The following is a 12,515-nucleotide window of genomic DNA, read 5'->3' as shown; positions in this document are numbered from 1 at the left end:
GTGTGTATATAGTATTATGGTATACTTGTATATGTACAAATGTCTATAGAATAAGTAATCGTATGTAACAGTGCATATGCAAAGATTGTCAGCACCACCGAAAGTTTGATGAATTGCCTAGAAATATTTCGGTATTTGATTCATACAACCATTGCATGTATAATATCTATATATACTATAAGTATATTTATACATATATATAGAGCCACTTGTATTTGACATTTGCACAATAATTTATCAAAAAATAAAAAAAATAAATAAAAAAATAATAATAATTAAAAGTAAAAAGTTGCTTGAAATAGCAATTAAGGAGTGCACAGATTGAACTCAATGTACTGAACGCACATAAAGAAATAAAAGAGTGTTAAATAGCTAAGGTAAAAAGCAAAAATAGCTGAAGTTGACTTCAGTTTAAGTGGGCTAGTCTCAACAATTTATGTGAGACATCGTAATCAAGCGATTAAGAGATTTTTAACTTTTAATTTATTTATGTAATTTTATTAAGATAACATACAATTTGAGCCTTATATTTGGCAGAAAGTTTACAAGAATAACGAAAATCATTATATGTATTAGTAAATGATAGCTGAGGTAATTCCTGAACCGATTTCACTTTCATTTTCGCCACAAAGCTACATTATATCCAAGATTATACGTTCACTTAATTTTCTAAGAAATCTCATATATCAACCAATATGTATATATGTATCTTGAAAAGTCCACCGAACGTTTGAAAATTCTAACATTAAGTATATGAGATTTCGGAAGTACTTACCCGACTTTATATAATTTTGGTATAGAGGCACATTATTTTAAGCAAAAGATTTCTTCTGAATTTCTATTGAATATATGAAATATTTACGGAAATTTTATAAAAAATGGCCACAGGCACAGAGTTATGTGAAAGAATGAGTAGTGAAAATAGTGAATTTGATAGAAAAGCGTAAAATTATTGCTCAACACCAAACGGAAGTATTAGTATCGGCATTGTGTTAAAAAAATGAATTTAAAAGTGTCCACCGTTTCGACTTTATTGAAAAATATGGTGAACCTTTCGATGGTGAATTTGCAGAATTTGTCAATTTTGGAAGAATTTAGCTGATAAAATATATGTATGTATGTATACTCTGCATAGCATCCAAGGCTTTCCTTTTATGCAGCAATTTCAGTGGTACTAAAAAAGAAGAGAAGTGGAAAGGAAGAACAATATGAATTTCGCAAAACTTATTGTATTGATTGAACTTCAGGAAGTAGCCATAAAATATAATCTTCCTATACCAACGAAACGATTTAAATTTATTAATATAACAAACAATTTGACTCACATATTCGGCATATATATTGTATAAAGTCCATTGAAAGTTTGACATATTATTAGAAGAAACATATCCCCACAAAATTTCTTCAAAATATGTAAGAGACTTAACTATAATTTCGGTAAAAAATTTGTTAGAAGTACTGAGGTCCTCATATTCGATATATAGGGTCTTGAAAACTTATTGACCGATTTCGACGATTTTTAGAAGGGCGATGCCATTCGTTAAAGGCAGTATTTTTGTAAAGTTCAGCTCCGATATCAGTACTAACTTTATATATTGTAAAGTAATCTATTCGGACCGACTTCAAAGTTCTGGTTATGGGAAGTAGGCGTGGTTGTGAACCGATTTGGAATATTTTCACAACATATCATTGGGAAGCTAGGAAGATATTATGAACCGAATTTCCTTGAAATTGGTCGAGTAGTTTCGGAGATATGGCTTTTAACCCATAAGTGGGCGGAGCCACGCCCATTTAATACCATTTTGCGTGCAGCACTTCTGTACCATCTTTATAATGAAATTTAAGGCTTCTGATGAGTTTCCTTACTGAATTAAACCATTTTTAGTAGTTTTCAACATAACCTTAGTAGTTTGCGAGATATGTACAAAAAACTTAGTAGTACTTCCCCAAAAAAATTATAGCTTTTTATATGTTTCCCCATCTTCGACGTATTTATATCCAAGTTTCATCAAGATATCTAAATGTTTACTCAAGATACAGCTTGCATGGAGGGACGGACAGACAGACATCTGGATTTGAACTTTATAAAAATCTCAACAGCCATCCAATATCCAAACAAATATAATATGAGGTTTAAATCACATTTAGCACTCTTTAATAGCGATATATAATATATTACCTCAGTTATAAAAGACCGTTATGCAATTTTATTTGTTAATATCCAGCAATGAAATGCTAGCTTACCACTCTAAAGTACTTAATATACTAATGTATATATGTATATATACTTTACGATATCTATAAATGCGCGCCATAACTAATATATGTATAATAGAATATAAAGAAATAAAATTTAAAAGTACACAGCAAAAATGTAAATCACATCTGATGATATTACTCGTATACTAGACAAATAAATGGTTTTCAAGCTCATGGCCATTGGAGGCAAAACAAAAACAAACCAAAAAGAGCCATACAAACGTACACATGAGTAATTATTACATATGGGTGGGGAATTATGTGAACAGACAGGCTGATTACAAGAGAACAGATTGCAATAAATAAAAGAAAAAAATTCAAAATACAAAAAAAAATAATTTTTTTCCAGAATTTCATTTCATAGCAACCAAACAAAGTGCAACATTGTGCTTACATACATATATTCCATTGCAATTGCACGTGCTATTCATTATTATAAAAAAAAATTATATAGTAGACACATATTTGCATACATATATTCATATCAGTAGAAATTATAAGCTCACTTGAGCAGCTGCTTTGGCGGAAGTCTTATTGAAAGTATGTTACTCATACGTCACGTAGTCTCACGGGATAATCACGTGAAACGTATGTATGGAGAGTTTGTGTGTGCGTGAAAATTACTTTAAAAATAGATTGCAAAAATGTCTATATTCATTCTATTCAGCAATATTTTAAGCTTTCGCTTCCCATCTATCTGCGAAGAATTTCTATTTATCACATACTATGTATGTATTTATGTATTTGTAGATATGAGTATATAGACAAACAGAAAATAAATATTTAAATATAATTATTTTTTTAAGTTTCATTTTCCAGCTTTTCTTCGTTGTCGGCGCGCTTCTCTTTTGCACAATACACTTGCACTTTAAATAATATATTGTATTCGCTTTACAGACTGAGGATGATGTTTGTGTGGAAAACGAAAGTTTTACGGTAATTCATAATAACAGAATGTTAAGTAATGAGTTTGTTCAAATTATATACATATTCTATTTTGCTATTCGTGTAATAAATACGAAAATATATACAGTGGTGGTCTTATAATTAGAAACGACTTTATAGCATATAATTTTCCTAATTTATTTTAAAAATCTACATTGCCATATTAAAACTATGAATTGGAATTAACAAAGTAACGAATCTTAACTACATTAATTATATATTTAAGAAAATGAGCTAAACACAAATAACGTCAAATTCGGTTCGGTCGTATAATTAGAAACGATAGTAAGAACTTAATGATATCTATAAAAAATTTAGCAAATTGGATTAAAACTTTAATATTTTGTTGGATAACATTTATTTGTAACAACATTGTCCAGTTTTCGCGGTAAATTTTGAATTAAATGTTGACATATTTGTATTGATATGCTATTCCAGCTTTGTCGAATAGTTTGAAACAAATCGTTTAACAATTGCTGATAAGTTTTCAATTGTGTTGAGATCAGGAATTTGCGGAGGCTAGGCCAAAACATCAATATTTTGATCCGAAAATTAGCTCTCCACTAACCTTAAAGTGTGTTTTGGGTCATTGTAGTGCTGGAAAATGTATTGGATTGGCATATTATCAAGGAAATAAGGTTTCATTACATTCTCCAGAATGTTTTATATTGATCCATTATCCGTTGAACAACCACATTTGGGCCAACCCCACGACAGAAAAAGACTACCCAAACCATAACAGATCTGCCACTGTGCTTTAGTATTTTCACAATGTACCTGGGGTTTATGGCCTTGTTTGGAGGACGCCTTACATATGATATTTCATCGTATTGGAATAAATTAAACTCATATTTGTCACTTCAGAAAACTCTAATCCAGAATTGGGACCTTTTCTGTATCATTTCCTTTGCAAATCGCAACCGCTTCTTAATATTTTTTTTGCTACAAGAGTTTTTTTTTTGCAAAGCACCCACGAAGTCCCGACTCTTGTAAGTACCTTCTTATCGCCGAGGTCAGATTTCTACATTAATTTGATGTCCCACTTCAGACTTTATCTTTTATTTTTGTTCGTCCTACAAATTATCCTGTCTGCTGAGAAAGTAGTTTTTCGAGGTCTGGGCTTTCCGGTAGGGGTTTCAAACTGTATTGTTTTATTTTTATACAAATTACTAACACCAAATACCTTTTTTTTAACAAGCAAACCTTTCTATTGTAGTCGAAATTGACAATTTATCCTTTTGGTAGGACCTCACAATTAACGCTCTCATTTTTGGAGTATATCACTTTTTTGCCCATTCTAAAAACTAATGTCGTTTCTAATTATAAGGCCACCACTGTATATACAGAAATTCTATACATATATTTATTTAACTTCATTAATATAAGACACAATTTTACGAGTATATTTGACATCAAGTCCACTAAAATAACAAAAATAATACCATGTAATATATGAAGGTTGGGGTTATGCCTGAATCGATTTCAACTATGTTTGTTACAACCCTACATTATATCTAAAATTATACGCTCACCTAATTTTGTTAAGATATCTCACATATTAACCGATATATACGGTATATGTAAACTACAGCGGAAGTTTGAAAAGCTGTCAATCGAGTACATGGAACATAGAAAAAGTGTTGACCAGATTTTAAACATTTTTAGCACAGAGGCCTACTATTATAAGGAAAACCTTTACTCTGAATCTCATTATATCATCCGAGAGATTAAACGAAATTTAAAAAAAAAAAAGTCACAAGCACTGTTCGATATCTGAGGTCTTGAAAAGTTATGTTCCGGATTTGGCAATTTTTAGATGAGGAACAAATCAGATGGAATTCAAAATTGTGGTATATGGAGAGTAGATGTGGTTGTAAGCCGATGGCGTCTAAGTTTTTGCCTAAAGGAAATGACTTCAGAAAGTTTAGTTATAGAAGTTCACGAGTTATGTAAAAAAAACTTAATTTCGTCCAAATATGCCGCTTCCTACTGTAATCTCATCCTTTACACAATATATGTATTTTTACACATAAGAAACCGACAGATGCCAATATAAAGTCAATTGTAGTCATTATATTGGATATTAGGTCTAGTAAAAAGTAATCCTTCGGGTTTGAAAGATATGATTTTATATTTAAGAAAACTTATCATACGGGTCTGCGATTGTTTGACTAAAATTGTCGCTGAATCTCAACAAAATCGATACGCTTCGACTGAAAAGAGGTTCACTGTAGACAATTTCAAACGAAAATGGTCATGGTCGATTCACGGTCAACTATCCCAAAACGGTAGAACCAGTTTTGGTGGTCAGGATGTATTTGGTGAAATCGGCAGGCATAATAATTAATCTGGAGGAATCCATTGTCCAGAAGTCGCAAATTTGGTCAATAGGATTGGAGTTGTATTCCATTAGTACAACGAAAGGCCACACACATTCTTATACATACACCTTATATTCCGAACCTGACTCTATGTGATTATTATCTGTTCCGAACTTCGGTGAATGATTTTGCTGGTGAAGAATTCGCCTCAAGAGCAGCTTGTAAAAACCGACTGTACTAGATTTTTAATAATATGGATAAGGGTTTCTATGAAAGTGGCATTATTAAAATATCTTCCAAATTCAAGAAATGTTTAAATTTAGATCTTAATGCTTATAAGTATTTAATAATAAGAGTAAAAGAAATAGAGATCGACAGCTTCGGCACATTACTTTAGTTGGAATACGTTACATATATAAAAAATAGTTCTTCATTCAATTCTTTTTTTATTTAACTTATAACTGATTAATCACCCAGTAACCATTTTCGAAATAGTTCCTGATTCTGATAAACGTGTTTGACTAATGGGTACATCATGAAAAATTACAACAAAAAATAAATGACGTATATTTATAAAGATGTGTATATTTATACATATGTATGCATGTATGTGTACGTATATACACATAAGAGTATAAGCAGATAAATATAGAAATGTACGAGCACTAGATGACACTTACATCTTGACATTGAACTGGCTGCAATATCCAATGGCTTGGACAAAATATATTCATTATAAACCAAAAGGCACGCGCCGACTAGATTGGCAGGCAGAAGGTATTTATGTATGTATGTACTTTGTACGGCTGAAGCACTTAATTTAACAGCTGCACAGTTAGATTTTGCACTCTTCACCACCACCGCGGTCACTGGGAGCCAACCACTTCACCACCAATCACACTTCCGCACGAGTCACGAACACCGCTTTAGCCCTCTCTCAGGAATTTTCGATTTGCGCTCGTCACTCACACAGCACTCGCCACACTGTATGTTATTGAATTGCCACACTTTTAACTGTTTTGGTTACAAAGCAACAGCAACAGCAACTCAACGCAACTCTCACACGTAGGATAATGCCCGATATTGGCAAACACTTTAATTAGTAAGATTATAACTAGAAACCCTATTGCACAAGCTATCCAACAAATATATATAAATCTCTGTGCGTATGTATGTATATTTACGTTAGTTAACAATATAAATCAACAACAAGAACAACAAGTGTAAGGATTGGCAGTATAACTGGCCACTTAGCAACACTATCCGGACGATTACCAACAGCACCAGCAGATGAAAATATAAAAATAGCTACAACAAAAACACCGAACAGGAAGAGATTGGCGCTGGAAATAAACTGGGATAAACGGACGAAAGGAACAAATCAATTTCGAAATATACGTTTGTGTATGTGCTAGCGCGACAGAATGGGAGTACAGCAGCACTAGCAACACTCCGTGTCTCCACACCTCACCGTAGAAACCGACGTCCAAGCCCGACACCGTACTAAACTTAACCGTTTCGCTTAGCTGCACTAGTCTTCAGCGACTGCTGCTTCGCTCTGCACTTTTTCACGTGTTTGACCTTTGCGATTTGTATACGAAAATTAAAAAAAAAATATTATTTATATGTTCGTATGCACGAAAGCAAAGTATTTGCTATGTAAGAAATCGATTTTTCATAAAGTTCCAATTAACCGCCACTTTTCACAGTTTTATTGCATTTTAATATAAATTTATATTTTTTCTTATGTTTAACAGAATTTTGCTTTTGATTTTTTCTCCCTTTTTGTATTGACTATGCTTTGCTATGTTTTTGTTTTAACTCCAGTTGCGCTCTATCACATTTGACCAACCACGAAGAACTGAACTCGGCTGAGCCATGCGGAAGCACACAGAGCAATTGGAGAATTTTCGCAGCAAATGGAAACTCATGGAAATGTAAATGCAAAGAGAAATGTAAAGTATACACTTAGTAGCAAACGTATGTATGTAAATATGTTTGTATGTATGTTACATATCCCCATATGTTTTGTGGTGAAGTGAAATTGTGCTTCATTTCCAAAGCGGCTGTTGGTGCTCGTGCTAGTAGATATCATATTCTTTGCTGTATTGTTTAGAAAATATATACTTTATATTTTATTATATTAAAAAAATAATAAAAATTTATTATTAAAATTAAATTATTATTTTTTTTTTGCTAAAAATATTTAAAGCAAATATATTATTTTTATATTTAAATAATTAAATTAAAAAAATATATAATTTTAGTGCCACAAGATTTAGTTTAATTTTTACCAAACAAATATCAAAAACTTTTATTCACCAAATATATTATTTTTAATTCTTAAATTCTTTAGTAAAGAAAAAAAATTTAATCAAAATTTATCTTAATTAAAAGCAACACAATTGGTTAAAATCATAATTTTGAAAATACATTCAAATTTTATTTGATATTATAATTTTTATAATTAAATAAAAATTAAAAATAAAATATAAAATTTGTTTCATAGGACCTATTTTAATTTAAAATACCTAAATTTTTATTTACAAATAATTATTATTTTTAATTCCTAAATTCTCGAATAAACTTAATAGAATTTGAATCGAAATTTATTTTAATATAAATTAACACTATTACTTTACTTTTTGTTAAAATCATATTTATTAAATAATTTCAGATTTATTTTCAATATTATTATTTTTATTTTTTAATTTAATTTGGTTTATTACTAATTTTTTTTTTAAACTTTTTTTTGCCAGAAAAGTTCAACAGTAATATTCGAAATTTAGTATAATTAAATGTACCACTCTTACTCCACTTGCAGTTTCCAATTTAATTTTTTATTATTTTTTTATTACTACTATTATTTTTATTATAATTATTATTTTATTTTGCTTTTAGTTTTTTCAAATAATTGTATATTAAAATTACTATTTTATATTTATTATATTTTTTTTTTAAATTATTTATATGTATATCAAATAAAATTTGCTGTGTTATCTTTAAATATTTATTTTTATAAACATATAATTTATTTTAAAAGTAATTAATTTTTTTATTTTAAAATTTATTAATTTTCAAACTCACTTATGTTTTTGAATTTCATAATCAAATATTTCGAATTCAATTTTGACTCTATGTAAACTAGTGTAATTTTTATTTAATGTTAACGCTCTCTGAAAAAGAACTCACCACTGTTACAGTGTCCTTGCGGAAGCGCATAAAAGTCCTCTGTTGTGTCTTCAATGACAAATGGTAGGCTTTTCACAGCAAAGAGAAAATGTTGCAAATTTCGACTCCGCTCTTGACTAGAAAAGAGAACTTAACATATTAGTTGACAAATTGTGCATAATGTCAATAAATGGTTAATACTTTAAATGCCCGTTAATTTCCATTTCATCAAAGTAAAACGTCTCCATTGCATTTTCTTCATTTATTTTGATTTAGCTCTTTGTCATACATTAAGTTATTGTAATCATTGGTCGTTAGATTAAGGTCAGTGTTGCTCAATTCTTGTTAAATATTTTGTATACATATTTACTTGCATTATGTTTGTTTTTGTTTTTGTTTTTACATTTATATAATGTAATAAATATATTATTGTTTTTGCATAACTCTGCTTAATATTATTAGAACTATATTATTTATGTTAATTAATAATAATTTAAGCTAAATTTAAGTTGATAAATAAGCCATCAATAAAATCACATTGAAGCGTACAAAATGCAGCTCTAACCAAACCGTCTAGCAAAATAAAAAATGAAATAAATAAATAAATAAAGTCTGTGTTACAACAACAATTCTTATTTTAAATGCTAATTTTCTTATATATATATATATCGCTTTTTGTTTAGATATTTGCTGTTGGAAACAAAATATTTTATAATTTTTATTTTAAATTTTAAATATTTTTTCGTTTTTCTTCTCAAGCGTCTAATTTCAAGTTGCAAATATCAAACTGTTTTCATATAAATATACTCCTTCAGCACAAACATGTCTAAAAATATGTCTTCAGCTTTTGATATATTTTGTTTTTGCATATTCTTTAAACAATTTTGTTGCCAATCGTGCGTGCTCTTATACTATATATTCAAAAAAATTCTTTGCTTACAGCATAATAAAGTAATTTCTTTCTTGCACTAGCAATTGAACACGCGCGCACATAAAGCAGAAAATATATGTTTGTATGTGTATTTCTGATCAATTTATTGCAAAAGGAACTATTCCAGTTTTAAAAAATATATTTTGCCTACAAATAATGTGCCTTTATCCAATGGTGTCTTCTTTTCTCATACAAATGTTGCATGCATACAAAATTGCAAGCTGCTTCGTAGGTGGAGTTCTCCATTTCAACTACTGTAAATCGTTACTGTGACATTTTATATTCTAAATGTTCACCCGACATGCAACATTTCCAACCAGAAAAGAAAACGTCATTATTAAGACTTTTTAATTTAACGCTATTTAAATTCGCTTGGCGACTCTTCTCCTCTTTCTGCTTTCAATTACAAAATAAGGCCTCTTCAAACATAAAACTCTACATACTATCTTCTCAGATCGACCACCTGTATCTTCCTTTGAGCATCGAGCTGAATGTGCTGCGATTCCTGTGAATATAAAATAATATTTTGATCACACATGAATTTATTGTTGTTTTTGTTTTATTTATACGCACCATATACAGTCGTGGCTCATTAGGATGTGGATGAAAACCGGTTTGCCGACATTGTGCAATATAGTCCAGACCATAATCCGGTGTTAATATGAAGAAACCAGTGCTGAAAATGTAGCATTTAGTTTGCCAATATTTGTAGAAAAAATAATAAAAATATTTCACTTACGTCTGATACTTGGGCGCACAAACAATGGCTATTGCCTCAGGCATCATCATCTGATATGAACAGTGTGTATGCAAATCCACCGAAGAGAGAAAAGCTGTCTGGCTTGGATGAGTCTGCAAGCATATGATAAGAATAATATATTGTAATAATAAGGAAATATAAGACAAAATACAAAAGTCCCAGTGAGCACACAATTGCCAAGCATTTCAACTTACATGTATCCAACCTAGAGTTATAAGATTCTGTTGATCTTGCACATCGAATATCTCTTCCTCATGCATTGTATTACAGCTATCAGGTGTACCCTGTTGCTTTGGTATGATAATATGTGTGATAAATAGACGATTCTGTGCCAAATGACCAGCTAGAATGCCACAAGTTTCGATGTTTTTTAAAGTATTGCTTTGCGCCTTTTGTAAGAACACTTCCATTGTGTTCTCGGGTATGATAACCGTCCGCAGTGAGCCCGCCAGTAGGGAATCGGAACGTTCGTAATGTGGCTTTTGGTTACGATCGAAACTGGGTGGCTTGCTGTGGGCAGTGAAAGAGTTTGGGAACAAAGAATTTCAAATTATTTAACAAAGAATTTCAAATTTTTCTTAATAAAAAAATTATTAACTTAAATAAATAAATTCATTTAAATTAAAAGTGTCATTTTGTTTAAAAATAATGAAATGTAAACAAACCTTATTGATTTTGCGCCTTCTTTGTCCGCATCGCCGGGCAAAAGCAGCCCCGAACTAACACGATTTGTACCGGTTGGAAAATCGCTTGGATAAACTACCTTATCTAGCAGTCCTAAATCAGGCGCACTTGGTTGCATGTTTGGATCTATTTGCACATGCAGATTGGTGGGTATATGAGCAGCTGAGCCACCACTAGAACTTCCACCAGCAGCCGCACGTCTTTGACGCTCACGTTCCAATTCACGCGCTTTCTCCGCCTCTTTGTTAGCCAAAAATTGTTCATACTCCTTTTGGTAGCGATCAAGTAGTTTGGTACGCAATTTCTCAGTGGTCGGCATAATTTCTTCCTTAATGCGTTTATTGATTACTTTTACTTCAGACTTGATTTTTGGATATTCGGGATGTGCACGTATCTTCTCAAGAAATAGTGTCATATACTTCATGTAAAGGATAAATGCGTTCTCATGATTACCCTCCGTGAGGTAAACATTTGCCATGCGTAACATTTCGGTGCCGGAGCGATAGTAACTGCGAATACGGATGGAAATTCAATTTTATAAATGTGTAAATATAAGTAAATTATAATTTAGAAAGACAACGATTATTGTATACATAATTGATCCTAGCCGCTTTAAATAGTATTCAAAATATCTTGTAATATTTTGTTTTTGTGAATTTGAGTAAATATTCACACAGTGTGAGAAATAGCACAAGGACTTTAAACAATTTTCCGTACAAACTCAAGGGCATTTCGCATAAGCTGAAGGGAAGGTGATTAAAAGAGATTATGTTTTGTCATTAATTAAGTTTATTGTTGTTTTTTGTTCGTTTATCATTGTTTTATTTTCCCCACCCTTGAACTGACTCACCGTGTAACTGGAACGTTTGCGTCCACTTCTATAATATTGCCGTGATTGGATAGGAAGCGCATACGCTCGTTAGGCTCCACTATAGACATTCCCATATTGTTCACCGCCTTTGCCATCGTCGTTGGTTTGTAGTCACTACCACTGATGAAACCCTTTCTAGTTCATTCAATTGTATTGTTTTTTACTTTATTAGAAATTCTACCCACTTTCGCTTATAAAAACTTAAGAAACTTTGCTTATTGTCAAACGCAAAGCACAGCTGATTGACCAATGTTGCCAATAGCATTTGTATTGTGTTATACACAGGGAAGTTTTTTGGCCAACGGGAAACGATTTGGAATCGGTATATTTATACGGTCGGTCAATATATGGAATAACCTCAAGAAACTAAATGATAATTTGAGAACTCTCGTAATTTAATTCGGTACGATAAATATATTAATTCATGAATTCCCTCCTACATATATATTTAGTATATTGCTTTCTGTTCAACAGTATTTATTGCTTTAAAAATAATTTAGTAATTTATTTAATAAGTAAAACTTGTTTGCTTGTATTGTATATAAATATATATATGTATATATATATAATGCA

General features: G+C 30.9%; 2 protein-coding genes across 2 annotated transcripts in view; both read right to left on the bottom strand.

Moving 5' to 3' along the window:
* Positions 1-7,386, bottom strand: part of LOC105209434 (calcium-binding mitochondrial carrier protein Aralar1) — a 35,664-nt gene extending 28,278 nt beyond the window's left edge. Inside the window, exons 1-2 of the mRNA XM_054225806.1 lie at positions 6,997-7,386; positions 6,206-6,879 (exon numbers count right to left, since the gene is read on the bottom strand). Coding sequence (XP_054081781.1) covers positions 6,206-6,259 — 54 coding nt within the window. The 5' untranslated portion in view covers positions 6,260-6,879; positions 6,997-7,386. The remainder of the gene's footprint in view (positions 1-6,205; positions 6,880-6,996) is intronic.
* A 1,557-nt stretch (positions 7,387-8,943) lies between these two features.
* Positions 8,944-12,172, bottom strand: Stambp_1 (STAM-binding protein). The gene is made up of 6 exons (XM_011179830.3): positions 11,922-12,172; positions 11,053-11,580; positions 10,582-10,897; positions 10,367-10,479; positions 10,201-10,303; positions 8,944-10,132 (listed from the first exon to the last, which is right to left on the bottom strand). Exons 1-6 carry the CDS (start codon positions 12,035-12,037, stop codon positions 10,070-10,072), a joined length of 1,239 nt encoding a protein of 412 aa, XP_011178132.1. The 5' UTR covers positions 12,038-12,172; the 3' UTR covers positions 8,944-10,069.
* Between the last annotated feature and the right edge of the window lie 343 nt (positions 12,173-12,515).

Source organism: Zeugodacus cucurbitae, chromosome 2 (genome assembly GCF_028554725.1).
Source record: "Zeugodacus cucurbitae isolate PBARC_wt_2022May chromosome 2, idZeuCucr1.2, whole genome shotgun sequence".
In the NCBI taxonomy this organism is placed as follows: Eukaryota; Metazoa; Arthropoda; class Insecta; order Diptera; family Tephritidae; genus Zeugodacus; species Zeugodacus cucurbitae.
The sequence above is the reverse complement of the archived record's forward strand: the minus strand, read 5'-3'. Positions and strand labels throughout refer to the sequence as shown.

Excerpts from the sequence above, each read along its gene's own strand:
- Stambp_1 (XM_011179830.3), bottom strand. The coding sequence starts at position 12,037 with ATGGCAAAGGCGGTGAACAATATGGGAATGTCTATAGTGGAGCCTAAC. Across the intron at positions 11,581-11,921 it reads GCAAACGTTCCAGTTACACG|TTACTATCGCTCCGGCACCG; the intron begins GTGAGTCAGTTC and ends CCGTATTCGCAG. Across the intron at positions 10,480-10,581 it reads TAACTCTAGGTTGGATACAT|ACTCATCCAAGCCAGACAGC; the intron begins GTAAGTTGAAAT and ends ATATGCTTGCAG.